Source organism: Cucumis sativus, chromosome 3 (genome assembly GCF_000004075.3).
Source record: "Cucumis sativus cultivar 9930 chromosome 3, Cucumber_9930_V3, whole genome shotgun sequence".
NCBI classification, from domain to species: Eukaryota; Viridiplantae; Streptophyta; class Magnoliopsida; order Cucurbitales; family Cucurbitaceae; genus Cucumis; species Cucumis sativus.
In genome coordinates this window covers 11,027,182-11,042,857 of record NC_026657.2, presented here as the reverse complement: position 1 = coordinate 11,042,857, position 15,676 = coordinate 11,027,182, and the positions used below count along the sequence as shown (strand labels likewise).

General features: G+C 34.9%; 3 protein-coding genes across 3 annotated transcripts; 2 read left to right on the top strand and 1 right to left on the bottom strand.

Moving 5' to 3' along the window:
* The first annotated feature begins 2,652 nt into the window (after nucleotides 1-2,652).
* LOC101207559 (probable acyl-CoA dehydrogenase IBR3) lies at nucleotides 2,653-9,349 on the top strand. Its single transcript, XM_011652762.2, has 17 exons — nucleotides 2,653-2,979; nucleotides 3,082-3,216; nucleotides 3,497-3,637; nucleotides 3,715-3,846; nucleotides 3,999-4,184; nucleotides 4,393-4,470; nucleotides 4,618-4,737; nucleotides 5,658-5,756; nucleotides 5,861-5,978; nucleotides 6,071-6,336; nucleotides 6,428-6,622; nucleotides 6,953-7,095; nucleotides 7,451-7,535; nucleotides 7,631-7,840; nucleotides 8,283-8,435; nucleotides 8,604-8,708; nucleotides 9,060-9,349. Exons 1-17 carry the CDS (start codon nucleotides 2,845-2,847, stop codon nucleotides 9,249-9,251), a joined length of 2,493 nt encoding a protein of 830 aa, XP_011651064.1. The 5' UTR covers nucleotides 2,653-2,844; the 3' UTR covers nucleotides 9,252-9,349.
* A 1,029-nt stretch (nucleotides 9,350-10,378) lies between these two features.
* Nucleotides 10,379-12,639, top strand: LOC101212686 (pectinesterase). Its single transcript, XM_004134445.3, has 2 exons — nucleotides 10,379-11,663; nucleotides 11,826-12,639. The coding sequence occupies exons 1-2, from the start codon at nucleotides 10,649-10,651 to the stop codon at nucleotides 12,521-12,523; spliced, it is 1,713 nt and encodes a 570-aa protein (XP_004134493.2). The 5' UTR covers nucleotides 10,379-10,648; the 3' UTR covers nucleotides 12,524-12,639.
* Nucleotides 12,640-13,932: 1,293 nt separating this feature from the next.
* On the bottom strand, nucleotides 13,933-15,348 carry LOC101207308 (RING-H2 finger protein ATL2). Its single transcript, XM_004134177.3, has one exon. The coding sequence runs from the start codon at nucleotides 15,205-15,207 to the stop codon at nucleotides 14,326-14,328; it is 882 nt and encodes a 293-aa protein (XP_004134225.1). The 5' UTR covers nucleotides 15,208-15,348; the 3' UTR covers nucleotides 13,933-14,325.
* Between the last annotated feature and the right edge of the window lie 328 nt (nucleotides 15,349-15,676).

Below are 15,676 nucleotides of genomic sequence, written 5' to 3'. Positions count from 1 at the left end.
CTTCACCTATTGACTATGTCTATGAGTAATAATTTGAGATTAATATTCTTTTATTAGAAATTGAAAATATTTTAAATAACATTTTAATTTTCTTCCTTTAAATTTCATATTTACAAAAGAAAAAATATTGGACTAGAGTTGATTTTTAATTATGAGGTTGAGTTGATAATTATTATATGTGAGAGTATTTAAGAAAGTTGAAATAAACACTCAAATGGAAAATATAAGCTAACACAAATAACAAGTTAATTAAATCTCTTGAATTATTGATGTATTTAAATGGTGGATGAATTTTTTTATCCACGCAACTCAATTACATATCGATTGTCAAACACTTCTTAGATATTTATCATACCAAATTAATAATTACTAATGAAATTTTTTTAAAAAATAGGAAGTAAATTGAAAAACAAAACTAAAACAAACCAACCACTTTGGTAATTGATTACTTGCCAACTTGAGCATACCCAAAGTTTAGAAACCCTAAAAAGGGATATATTCTAACCTTATCTTTGCATTGACTTGTCTTCTCACAAAGAACATAGAACAAAGTTGGTAGGATTTTTTTTTTAGATTTTTAGCTTGAATTCTTATTTTCATATTTTTACTTTGAATTTTTTTTAAAAAATAGTAGATTTTACAAAATATTTATAACTTATAACAAATTTTATCACTGATAGTCATTGATATGCTATAATGATATAAGTTTATCACTCATAGACCATGTTGTAAATATTGGTCTATCATTAATAGACCATACGAATCTATCAGCGATACAAGTCTATCAGTGATGATTTTGCTATATTTACAACTTTTTTAAATGTTACTATATCCTTAATTATTATTCCTAAAATAGCTACCAATTACCATTATTCTATACTTAGTCATTCTAATTATAAAATTCTTTTTATTAAACCTAAGTTTTATAATTCAACTGTAATTATTTTATATAGGAAAAGTATATAATTGCATTTGAAACAATAATTTGGACAGGAGAATTATTGGAGTTTAATGGTAACAACTTGTGCAACCCAAAGGTTACACACAAAAGTTTTATTTAAGTAATCAAAATTATGTGTTCTCCTTTGATATTATTTTTTATTCTTAGATTTGAAATTTATAACTATATCATTATAATCATGTTCGACAAATAAGTACATTTAGTTTCTAATATTTTAAATTAGTCATTTTTTAAAATAAATTTAAAAGGTCATCCTACTAATAAGTATATTGAGTTTAAATATAAAAATAATTTTCTAAAATCTGGTTGAAAATAATATATTTTTTTAATATTTTCTTTCTCCTCTTCCTCTCTTCCATGTATTCATTCTTCATTTCTATATTTATTTCTTTCGAGTAGATATCTCCACAAATTTTCTCCTTTCGTCGGAACAAACACTGAACTTTTTAGTTAATTAAAAATATAATATGTTTTAATCATTTGAGTTAGGCTCAAATTTACATCATACAGTTTATTTTTGAGTTAATAATAGATATTTTATTTAAGTTGGCAATATGTATTTTATCCATTAAGTTGTATCCAAAATTAACATTTCAATGGATATAATGAAGTTAAGAGTACTTATTTCTACCAACTCAAACATAACTCAAAGTATATTCTATAGGTTAGAGGTATGAACTGTTTAGTTCTTATCAATGTGAATGAGAACCCTTATTCCTTAAGACTTAGTCAATGGGTTTGTCTTGTTACCTAGAAGCTTTGGACAGACCACCCACCTTTTTTAAGTGTTACAGACTATGTTTTTGGATATCATCCCATTGTCACCTTCATCTTCCTTCCCCAACTCTCTCTACATCATGGTGAATTTTGATGTACTTGTCTTACATAATGATCAGGTGGGCATTTAAAGCTATTTTTGGAGACCCCAAGAGTGACTTGATGATGGTTTTGGAGAGCATTTGATCTCTAATGCTTTCAATTTGACCTTGCTAATAAGCCCATTGCTCTCTCTGCACACGTAGTGAAAGAGAAACAAGATTTCAGCCATTGTGTGATCCAAAAACTAATTCAAAGTCCTCTATCAAACAAAATTCAAAGTGTATTTTTATTGCCCCCATTTGTGATATTCATCAAAGAGGCATACGCATAACCCATTGTTTTCTTCTCGCTAATCAAAATTAGTTTAACTTTTGTTTCACAAAGCTTGCAAGACTGGATTGATTAAAAACCATATGGGTTGAAGATCACCAATTATGTCTGGACTTTTTCATACTTTTTATATTAGTATGTAAAAAAAATAAAATAAAGAAAAATACATACATTTTTTATGGACCTTAGTTTTCATTTGGCATTGGTTCATAAATATAAAAATATTACAAATTTATCAAACTTTTGTTAGTAAATACTCACTTGAATGATAAAATCTCAAATTAATTTGAATAGTGATGAATAAAAATAGTGAAACATATTCTTTTAAATTAAGTAATAAGCATAGAAACGAAACAATGTATATTTAGTAGAAAATGGAGATAAAAAAAAAAAAAAGTGAAACCCATTTAATAAATAAAGAAGAGAGAAAACTAAATTTTTTAAAGGGCAAATCAAAGGTAATGTATTAAATTTAAAAATCTAAAAATGATGGGGCCAAGGGTGTGTAAGTGAAAGGCTGTGATATATATATATATATAATCAAGCGGGTAGTTATGGGCATATACTCATTTTTTCGTTTAGTCCGACTATTATTGAAATACAAATAGCATTTAAAAACACCTTCATTGGTTTGCGTCCTCCTTCTTGCTCCTTCTTCATCCAATTTTCCTTTCAATTTTCTGTATGTTCTTCTCTTCTTAACCAATCCTCTACTGATTCTTGAGTTTCCAGCTATGGCGAAGCGTACGCTTGATTTGCTTGGCCATATTTCTCCTGCTCACCACCTTGATCTCAATGCCTTGCTCCGTTACTGCTCCTCCAACGTTCCTGCTTTTCCTTCTTTCCCTTCTAATTTCCTCGTCTCTCAGGTTCTTCTTCTTTCTATGCTTTCTCTTACTCCTAATTTCATCGCTTTAATCTTATTTCTCTTCGTTGATTTTGTGTTTTCCTTTCCCATTTCTGGAGATTAGTTCGGACATGGTCAATCAAATCCCACTTATCTTATCGAAGTTTCTTCCGGAGATTCCACGAATCGGTATGTTTTGAGGAAGAAACCTCCCGGCGTCCTGCTCCACTCTGCTCACGCCGTTGAGAGGGAGTTTCAGGTGATTCCATTACCTAACAACAGATAGAAATCGAACGAGAATCGATCACAACTTCATTTGACTTGTGTTAACTGATTAAAAGAAAACTTCACAACTCTATAATTGTGAATACAACTTTTTTATATCAAAGAATCAGTAGGCAGTCCAACTAATCGGTGAGCTAGCTTAATTTTTTAATGCTAAAAAGAGAGAAGTGTAATACTTCTTATAATTTTCCGAATTGATGTAGCTGTAGGGACTTGAAGGTTTTGATCTCCACTTTGAATCTCTGATGTGATAGGTTCTTCAAGCATTGGGTAATCATACACAGGTTCCAGTTCCCAAAGTTGTCTGCCTGTGTAATGATTCAAGTGTAATTGGTACTCCATTTTATATTATGGAGTACTTGAACGGACGAATCTTTTTAGACCCCAAATTGGAGGTATCTTTAGTAAATTCTGAAGTTTTACTAGCTATGCAATTGACTTGATTCTGATGGATTGACTGTTATTGCATTAGGGAGTTGCTCCTGAAACTAGAAGAGCAATATATTTAGAAGCTGCGAAAAGTTTAGCTTCTCTACATTCTGTTGATGTGAATGCTATTGGTCTAGGAAAATTTGGGCGTCCAGATAACTATTGTAAGCGACAGGTGTGTCCTAAATCTTTATTCTGTTCCTATGGATTATGAGTCCTTGAAATTTTCTTCCCTGTGCTATTTTGTGAGGATGGACTGGTCATAACAACGCTGTTAGCCAAACCAAGTAATATTGCTTATAAACTTCTGTTTTGTTTTCCCCATAGATTGAAAGGTGGGCAAAACAGTATATTTCATCAACCAATGAGGGTAAAGTAGATGGAAATCCAAAAATGTTTGCACTAATTGAGTGGCTACGTGCACATATTCCTTCAGAAGATTCTTCAGGTGTCACAGCTGGCTTAGTTCATGGAGATTTTCGAATTGATAATCTTATATTTCATCCCTCCGAGGTCTGCTATTTCTTCTATATAAATATATCCTTTGAATGTCCATGTCCTCCATTTTGTTTTTTGCTTGTTCAACCAAGAGGATGAGTTTTAATCTTTGTAAAGTCTGGCGCCCTGCTAACATTTATTATTTCTTGGATGTTTATTGCTGAAGTTGAGGTGTATATAGATAAATAAAACTTGCACGTTGTTTCATCCTTTGAGAGTGCAGGACCGAGTAATAGGCATTCTTGATTGGGAGCTGTCCACGGTTGGAAATCAAATGTGTGATGTTGCTTATTTCTGCCTGGTAGGGAATTTCTGTTCTACAATGTTCAAGAATCACCATAATGTTTCAGCATTTTAACTTGTAACATCAGCACGCTGTTAATTGTTGGATAATTTCTATTCATGTGCTCACACATATTGAAGCTGTACTACTTCCATTTCTTTCCAGCCTTACATCTTGGACATCCACTCTGACCTTCCAAATACAGCAAGTGGTTTTAACAATATTGGAACTTTGGAAGGGATACCTTCATTAACAGAATATTTGGCTCGTTACTGTTCTATCGCTGTAAGTAGTTATTATCAGAATTATTCGGTCAAGTATTTGAGTTTTGTGGTTCACCCGCATGATAGTTGGTGACGCCACCAATTTTTGTTCTTTTGTTAACATTTTAAATAAATGGGTTTTTATTACGAAGGTCATGCATTATCTTGAATATATATATACATTAATTGTTTTTTTTATTATTATTATGTTATTAATGGAACTTTCTTATTTTATGCCCATCTCTGTTCGTTTCTTTTAGAATCGACACAAATTACTTTATATTAATATAATGTGGTAAATTAATTAGATTGTAATAATTAGTTATTGTTTCTAGACTTAATTAATTGAACTCACTTGATTTTGATTAGGGATAATAACTTAAAGTTTCAATTAATTCATTAGTATATGGCTATTGAAGATTTCCCGAGTAAAAACTTTTGCAATATTAATCAGGTTCTTTTGATAATAACAGATACCTATGTTTTCACATTTCCCGTCCTAGATTTTTCGTTTCTACGTTAGCCTTGAAACAAATAGCCATGAAGAAAGCATCTTGTAACCATATATTGAAGGCTTGATGATAAGGAATTGAAGGTGCAACTTATCTAGAAGTAATGTCAGTATCTTGTTGTTCCGTTATCTTTGCAGTCCTTGAGCGTTTATCAATTATTGATATGTGTCTGACTTCTTGTTTATGTAAATAAATTGTAAATATGGTCTAAGTAATAAATCCCTAAGTTTCCTTTGAGCTCCTATGATACAGATAAAAATCAGCTTAGATTCAATTTAAGTAATTTTTTAGTTTGATATTTATTCGGTCCAAGGAAAATGAATGTTCATGGGCCAGTGCATGATCTAGCTGACGTAAATGAAGATTCATTGTTTCAAATTTATTCCACTGGTTCTTGAGATTCACTTTTTCTGGAATTTCCTTGTTGCAGGGAAAACCATGGCCGTTTTCTGCATGGAAATTTTATGTTGCCTTCTCCATTTTTCGAGGAGCTGCAATCTTTGCTGGAATTTACAGTCGATGGATTATGGTATCTTATCAGTTAATTGAATACACTTGGCAGCATGGAAAAACGAAAGAATGGATTTTGAATTTTTAAATTGCAATAATCACAGTTTCCTTTTGAGAATGCAGGGAAATGCATCAGGGGGTGAGAGTGCTCAGATTGCTGTACAAAAGGCTAATGCTTTAGTTGATGCTGCTTGGGTATTTATTGAACAAAAGTCTTTGCTGCCTGAGAATCCCCCATCTGGTAGTTTTTTTGTCTAATAAAGCTTTTCACTTCTAGTAGAACATAACTAAGGCTATTTCATAAGGTGCTATTTCCCATTTCAACAACTTCAGATTCAATTGTACAAGTTGATTCACAATATACAAGGAAGGAGGGTGAAGATTGGGGGATTCTCAAAGATGAAGGAAAGTTCGTCCCCAGTAAAAAGGTCATGGAGTTGAGAACCAAGTTGATTAAGTTCATGGACGATCATATATACCCTATGGAAAATGAATTTTACAAACTTGCTCAGTCTTCCTTACGGTGGACCATTCACCCAGAGGAAGAGAAACTAAAGGAGATGGCTAAAAAAGAAGGCTTATGGAACTTGTGGATACCTGTTTGTATTTTATCTCTTCTCTGATTTAATCTATATACTTGTACTGTTATTCCTTTAAATATCAGTTTAAGAAATAAGATTTCTTGTGCAGTTTGATAGTGCTGCTAGAGCAAGGAAACTGCTTTTCAATGGAACTAGCCACATCGTTTCAGCTGGTGCGGAAAATCTTCTTCTTGGTGCTGGCCTCTCCAATCTTGAATATGGGCACCTCTGTGAGATAATGGGTCGATCTATTTGGGCACCTCAGGTGTTTAATTGTGGCGCACCTGACACTGGAAATATGGAGGTAAGATCCAATTTTATAGCCTGAATTCTGCCTGGAAGGTCGCTAGCTTTATAGATTCCCTGAATTCTTGACACTGCTGTAAGCATATACACTTTAACAAATTGAATAGACCAATGAATGAATAAACCTTTATGTATTTTCCATTGAATTTATACTCTTTTACGTTTAGAATTTTGGGTGTTGAATATCCTCTGCGTAGGTGGAGTATTGTATGTTATAATCACTAATCTGTTGGTATCTTTGCCACCAATGGTTCAGTTAAAGTTTGACAAACACGATGTAAGCATACATGATTGGAACTGCTATTGATAATTCTATCTTTTTCATTAGGTATTGTTGCGGTATGGCAACAAACAACAGCTACATGAATGGCTTATTCCTTTGCTTGAAGGGAAGATACGGTCTGGATTTGCAATGACTGAACCACAGGTTGCATCCTCCGATGCAACAAATATTGAATGCTCAATTACAAGGTAACGATGTTAAACATTTATCTATAGAAAAGTGCTATTCTGATTATGTAGTTCATCTGTTTACTAGATAAAAAATTCCTTGCTGCTTATTGGATTACATTCTCTATTTTTTTTCCCTCCTGTTGGCAGACTTAAAAAAATGTGAGGATATTTTATATATTGAACATTCAACTAAAGGCATGTTGAATGGCTTTTCTTGACTAATTTTTTAACAATCTCTATTTTTCATTCATAGTTCGTTAATCATTTCCAAATTGACAGTTGAAATTTTGGGAAACATATATCTTCAAGTGTGCTTAAAGTGTTTTGTTTGTTATAGGTATATTTAATACTTAAACTGTCAACTTACATGCAGGGAAGGAGATACCTTTGTCATCAATGGAAGAAAATGGTGGACAAGTGGAGCGATGGATCCAAGGTGCAAAATCCTTATAGTTATGGTTAGTTCCTACTTCCTACTATTTAGAAGACCAGTCTATTATTCTCAAATTGATTTATATTATTATCGCTGCAACAAGTTCTCTATTGTTTGCAGGGAAAAACAGATGTTACCGCTCCTTTGCATAAGCAACAGTCCATGATCTTAGTTGACATCCAGACTCCAGGTGTAATTGTCAAAAGACCACTCACAGTGTTTGGCTTTGATGACGCACCTCATGGCCATGCTGAGATTATATTTGACAATGTTCGTGTTCCTGAAACGAATATTATACTTGGAGAGGGTCGTGGATTTGAAATTGCACAGGTAATGTTGTTCAAATCTTTTATGCTATCTTATATGATGTATCCTATGGATGTTCGTGCTTGCATTTAAATGGGATTGACTTTGAGTATATATGATCAAAACCAAATAGCTGAAATGCATTGAATAGTTTAAGGTAGAAGGTCTACAATAACTAAAAATCATTCGAGGTACTTGGGCACTCCCTTTCTTGAAATCACTCAAAGGCTTAATCAACTAAATTAAATGCCTACCTTCTTCCCCTCCCACTCACTATTTATAACAAGACCCTACAAAAATATCGCTTAGCTAATTACTAATATATTATTAATACCCTAATAATATTTTTAACAACTATAATACCGTTTCTCAGTATTTCCCTAGAAAATTGACTAATGCCACAGTTTCATTCTGATGCCCTTGGCAATGGTGGATGACTTTCATTTGGTTTGGTATGTCCTTCCAGGGTAGGCTCGGCCCGGGGAGGCTGCACCATTGCATGAGGTTGGTAGGAGCTGCAGAGCGAGGTATGCAGATGGCAGTTCAGAGGGCTCTTAGTAGAAGAGTGTTTGGGAAGTTGATTGCTGAGCAGGGTTCCTTCCTTTCAGACATTGCCAAGGTATTCGGATACATAAACCATACTTAACAAGGGGCTTCATATCACGTCCCAAGGACGCAGTATATATTCAGTAATTGAAAATCCTTATTGGAATTCCTCATTTCCCTCTATGCCACATGATACCCTTTTAAATGTATAATAATGATCATATGGCGACATTTGTGTCAGTGTCGTGTGGAACTTGAGAAAACAAGACTGCTGGTCTTAGAAGCAGCTGATCAGTTGGATCGGTTAGGAAACAAGAAAGCACGTGGGACAATTGCAATGGCCAAGGTAATTTTTTTTTTTACATTTAATAAAAGTTTCACAGTTTGTGAATTTTAAATAGTAGCCTATCGTTTTATAACAGGTTTGAATACTCATGATCTTCAAATGATAAAGTTTCGTTAATTAGAGTAACAAATTTTCCATGGTACCGTCACCTGATATATATATTATATATATAGACTAATTATAGAGGCGAATTATATTAGAAATAACTTCAAGATATAAACAGTATGCTGCAATTTAACACTTCCTAAATCAGATTCTTCATGGTTCCAAATCTTCAAAACATATCCCCAACCCCTTTCTCCTCTTTTGTCACAAACGCTTCACTTAACACGTTGGTAAAACTCGGTACAGGTTGCAGCTCCAGCTATGGCTTTACAGATTCTGGACATGGCAATGCAAGTGCATGGTGCAGGTGGCTTGTCTTCCGACACTGTTCTTGCTCATCTTTGGGCTGCTGCAAGAACCTTGAGAATAGCAGATGGCCCTGATGAAGTACATTTGGGAACCATAGCCAAGTTGGAGCTTCGGAGAGCCAAGCTTTGAAAATTGAAAGCAAAACTTTTCAGGTACCATTCATCAGAAGATGATGTTAGAAATCTAATAAAACATGTGAGAGGATGAGGAATAAGAATAAGATAAAAGAAAAGAAATAAAAGGAAGAAGAGAGGCCAGAACATCCATTGGCCATGAAATAATGGAAGAAAGTAGTATCGTTTTCTTTTTATTATTATTTATTTTTAGTTTTCGTCAACTTGTTAGTATATATACTTACAACCAAGACGTCGGAAGTTTGAATTATTTTCATCTTTATGTATTTGATTTGATTCAATTGACTTTATTGTCAGAATGTATTTGACACAAACAGCATTAATGTCCAACGCAACTTACCTTGCAAGTAGTAATATCAAACTCTTTACAAGTTCAATGATATGTTATAATGATCATCCAACTAGTTGCACATTCAAAATAGTGCTAAGATTAACTATAGAATTATTTAGATTCAACTATTTTTATCAATACAATATTGGACATATGTACCTGTATGTTGTTTTTTTTATATAAGTTAAAAGGATACAAATTCCCATATTTTCAATTCAATCAACTTTTGTTGATTTAAGTTTAGCTTGAATGACTCGGACATTCTTGGTCGGTTAGAAGTCTAGATCTTTCAAAGTGAAGAAAAAAAATTAATTCTAATTTTTATTAAATTTTGAAAGAATTATTATATTTAAAAACTGTATGGTATTAATTTAAATTATAAATTTAAATTTGGTTACATTAAATAATTATTGTGTAAAATTTATAATTTAAATTAATTAAACTTCTAAATTTTTAAAAGGCAATCCATACCGTTTATTACAATTATCTTTTAAAATTATTCATACATTAATTTTCAAAATAGTTTTATCATTTAAAATTATGGATCGATTTTCAAATAGTTGAAATTATGGGTGCATTGATTTTCAAAATAGTTGAAAGTATAAATTGATAATAAGAAAAATTAAGAATAAGAAAAATTAAGATTTAAATTATAAAAGTTTAGTCATATATATATATATATATACACAAAATTGAAAAAAAATATGTAAATGAATAAAATAAAATAAAATAAAATCTCAAGATTAGTAAACATTAGGAGGAAGCTAAATTTAGAGAGGTAAAAGTGAGGAAATGATTCAGATGAAAAAGTCAAAAAAAAAGAAGCTTACTGGCTCTTAATGTTCAAACTCAACGGTATTAACTGTCATTTCGGATCTCTGCCCAAATCTTTCACATATATAAATACACTCCATTTCCTCCAACAAAAGAATTCAAAGCCAGTTCTCTATCTTCCCTTTTTCCATTAACCAACATAAACCAAAAACCAAAAACAAAAAACACAAAAAAACAAACTGAAAAAGAAACCCCCCAAATTGCTAATCTAAAAGTAAAACAAAAACATGTCTGATCAAGGGAAGAACAAGAAAGCTGCTCTCATCGGTGTATCTTCCTTGTTTCTTGTTGCCATGGTAGTTGCAGTCGCAGTCGGTGTCAATCGAAATAGCCCCAACGCCAGCGGTGGTGGCGACAGTGCCGCCACAGCCGAGATTTCGACCTCCACCAAAGCAGTCAAGGCTCTCTGTCAGCCCACTGACTACCAAGAAACCTGCGAGAAAGCTCTGTCTGAGGCCGGAACCAACACGAGCGACCCACGTGAGCTAATCAAAGCTGGTTTCAATGTCGCCGTCAACGAAATCAAATGGGCCATTGGAAATTCCACCACTCTGAAAGAAGCCGCCTCTGACCCAATGGCTAAACAAGCTCTTGACGCCTGTGGTGAGCTTATGGATTATGCAATTGACGATCTCGTAATTTCCTTTCAAAGAATCACAGACAATTTCGACATGCAGAAACTCGATGATTACATCGAAGATCTTAAGGTTTGGTTGAGTGGCGCATTGACTTATCAAGAAACTTGCATAGACGGCTTCGAAAATGTCACCGGCGATACCGGGGAAAAGATGACGAAATTGTTGGAAACGTCGAAAGAATTGACAATTAATGGGCTTGGAATGGTGAGTGAAGTTACTTCCATATTGACCTCTTTTGGGCTCCCAGCAATTGGACGACGGTTAATGACGGAGGAATCTAATGAACAAAGGGAAGAACCGTCGTGGGTCAGAGACAGACGGGGGCTTCTCCAAGCCACCGGCGCCAACATCAAGGCGGATGCCGTGGTGGCGAAAGACGGAAGTGGAAAGTACAAAACTGTGACTGCAGCCTTAAATGATGTCCCAAAGAAGAGCAATAAAACGTTTGTGATTTACGTTAAGGCAGGGGTTTATCAAGAACAAGTAATGGTAGAGAAAAGTATGACTTGGGTGATGATGATCGGAGATGGTCCGACTAAAACTAAGATTACAGCCGGGAAGAACTACATCGATGGAACACCCACCTTCAAAACCGCTACCGTTTGTAAGTTCTAAGTCGCTATAATATATTAAATTTACTTCACTCCCGGCTTAAAATTATTAGTCATTACCTGATTTAACATAATAATAAGAAGAAGAAGAAAACAGATTAAGTTTTTAGGTTAATTTGTGATACAGCCGTGATTTTAATGTTTTGTATTCACAGCTGTGATTGGAAGCAACTTCATTGCGAAGGACATCGGCTTCGAGAACTCTGCCGGAGCAGCAAAGCATCAGGCGGTGGCACTTCGAGTTCAATCCGACATGTCAGTCTTCTACAATTGTCAAATGGACGGTTACCAAGACACTCTCTACACACACGCTCACCGTCAATTCTACCGAGACTGCACCATCACCGGAACCATCGATTTCATCTTCGGAAACGGCGCCGTTGTATTCCAAAACTGCAAGATCCTAGTGAGGAAGCCAATGGATAATCAACAATGCATCGTCACCGCGCAGGGCCGAACTCAACGGAAAGAGCCAACCGCCATAATCTTGCAAAATTGTGCCATTTCCTCAGCCCCTGACTTCTTCCCGATCCGCCACATCAACAAGGCTTTCCTGGGCCGGCCATGGAAGCAATATTCAAGAACAATCATAATGCAATCCCAAATTGATGACTTGATTCAACCTGAAGGGTGGCTTCCATGGACGGGAAATTTTGCTCTGAATACTCTGTTTTATGCAGAGATCAATAACAGGGGACCAGGAGCAGCTACGGATAAACGTGTGAAGTGGAAGGGAATTAAGAAGATCACTATGGAACACGCCTTAGATTTCACTGCTGCGAGATTTATTCGTGGAGATCCCTGGATCAAGCCCACCGGCGTTCCGTACACTTCGGGCATGATGGCAGTATAAAATTTTTATAAGAAAAAACAGAGGAAGAAACTATATAAAAAGCTACTCTTAGAGTACGGTGTAGAGTCTCCAAACATTCCAAATTTTGAATAAATAATTTCTTTTTTATTCCCTCCTTTATGAGATCTTATCATTTTAGTGCTTCAATTTTTTCACCTTTTTATGATTTTAATTGTTTAGCTTGATTGCCTTCCCCTTTTCAAGTGGGTATACATTCTAAGTTATTAATTTCATACTCTCTAGTCTCTTGTATCCAAAATAAACAAAAAACCATACTCTCTTCTCCACATAAAAAAAAACCATTGTTATATCATTCAAACATCATCCAACTATTTTTCTTGTTTAAGCTTAGAATAAGTGGTTTAAGAATTTCTATTAAATTTTTTGAAGTGTGTCAAATAAAAATGTTAAACCTGATCTTTGGAAATATAGAATTATTTTATTTTAGTTTACTGATTGTTAAAATAAAATGATTATACATGTAAAGTGTAAATAGTACTTCCCAAAACTACCCTTTGGAAAATGGCTAAAAATGGAAGCCCAAAACATTGTAAAAGGGCTGATAGGATCCGGCCCAATGCCCGAGGTCGGAAAGCCCAAAACGTAGGCCGACTATAAATATTGACAGAGGAGCGTTCTATTTGAAGTTTAATGGGTAACATATAAAAGGGGTGGAGTTTCTATTTGGCTTCCTTCAGGCTTTAGGTGTTGAGGCCCTCTCGTTGTCCGTGTTGTGGTAGTCCTAGTCATAATGCATCTACTTCCTCAACATTCTCTCTTTGGTTGTGGTAGAGCTGAACAGTTTCCCCATGCCTTTTTCCTGCTTGGACTGATTGTTCTTTTGATTACTTCTCTCATCATGGATATGTCCGACAATGATCCATATATATGACTCTCATATAAATACATTTCAATTTTTATCCGAAATTCCGAAGATAATGTTTTTTTAAAAAAATAATTGAAAGCATAAGAAAACAAATAACAAAAGTATATATATAAAAAAGGTTATTGATTCTGGGGCCTTTGTAATTCCTAATCAAAATAAAAGCAGTTTTGAATATAAATTAGAAAGGAAAGCAATAGCAATTCTGAAATGTGGGGGCGGCGGCCACTAAAAGTGCTTATCTTGCTAATAATAATAATAGATGGGGATGTAAGTGGATTAAAATTATTCAAATAGTATAGAGTTCAAATTATAGTATTACGTAGAGAACTTGTTTTTTAATTGAATAAAAGATTTAGTTGGAATCTAAATTATAGTTAGGTCAGTTTCCTTAGTTAGGTTGCCAAACAAAACTGTTATTTGTATTTGTATAAGAAGCAAGAAAACTTAGTTATATCTATACTTCTAACACTGTTCTTAAAGAAAGTCAAACAAAAAAAAGATATTAATGAAAGGGAGGAAGTTATTTTAGAGCTTTAGACTAACAAGTTACCATAAATTTAAATAAACCAAGATTTGTGACTTAAAAGAATGCTCCATTTTTAGAATAGGAGGCTTCTTCACTCAGTTACAATTGTTTTTTGAGGTCTGAAGTTTATATCCTATTTTAGCATATGAAGGGAAAAAATATATATATATAATTAAGACATCAATATCTACATGTCACAATCTCCGTTCCATAAAGAATACAAACTAAAAAAAAAAAAAGGGAAAACCACGACTGCCACGTCTGCTTAATCTGACTAACCATTCCACCATTGGAGTTGACAGTTTCCACGTTGGACTTTTGACCCTTCAGTCTACTCACCCGACTTGTCTTCCAAGCAGCTGAGTCAATTTCCGAGTTCCAACTTCCTCTTCATTGAACGCTCTCCTTTCCCTTTTCAATATCCACTTCCACGCCGCTGCCGGAGCTGCATCCCACTCCATTTCCCGTCGGTGACGCCCCCCCTCTTCTCTCCAGACCTATGATCATCTTGAACGACAACGACATCACCCGACTTATCGGCGACTTAAACGACGGAGTTGTCGGCGACAATGAAGACGCAAACTCCCCCTCCCTTCTCGTCGGAATCTCAATCGAAACTCCACCCGTTTCCGACGGCTTTCGTCGCGCCCTAAACGACCGAGAACCGGTGGAAGAAGGAGCCATCCTGTCTGATCGATCGCACTCAGCGCAAAAACCAGAAGAACTCGAACCGGATTCAGCTATCACTGGTTCCTCCATGGAAATCTCAACCTCCACCGGTGCCTCCGTAGGCATCTCGACCGGTGAACGACAGAGTGGGCAAGTAGCGTGTGAGTGAAACCACATATCGATGCAGTCAATATGAAAACTATGAGAACATTTGGGAAGTGTACGACCCTTTTCATTCTCCTCAAACTCAGACAGGCAGACAGCGCAATCGATGGGATCGGAATGGGATTTAGAAGAGAAAGTGAAAACAGGGAGAGAGTTGAGAACAGAGGAATCGAGGCCTCGATGTTGGGAGAGAGCGGCGCCATGTGGGGCAGAGGAGTTTTCGGGTTCGAAATAAAAGACGAGACGGTTGCGACGGCGGAGATTTCCACGGCGGCGAGCACGGAGAACGTACCAGCGGGCGTAAAGGTGAAGGCAAATGATGAGAAGGACGACGAAGAGGAGGATGATGATGGCACTGAGCATAATCTTGCCGCTAAGGGCGAAATCTTTGATTCCCGAAGGAGAAGGGGTACTGGGATCTTCCATGGCAGCTTCCATTGTTTGGAGATAGAGAAGAATTGTTGGGGGAATTGTTAGTAGAGAAGAAGGGTTTTTAGTGAAGAAGAAAGAGGAAAGTTCTATGGGGTTTCTTTGCTCTGTCTCTATGGGAGAAGAAGCAGACGCCAGAGTTGACTGAATGAGGGCTGAGGATTTTGTTATATTTATATATGTTTCATTTTGATCCCTACATCTTTATCAAAAAAAATTTAATTATTATTTTGTTCTCTTTTTTTAACAACAATGGCAAGAATATTATATCATTATCACGTGACAAACTATACCTCAATTTACACCCGATCTAAAAAATAATTTATAAATATAACAAAATTTAATCATTATATTTATTGGAGAACATAGGAAGCCTATCAACAATATAATTTCTTATTGATAAAGTTAGAAATTAGAAAATTCTCTTCGAATCTCACTCCCTTCTATACGAAAAAGTTCACATATTCAAGACACATAC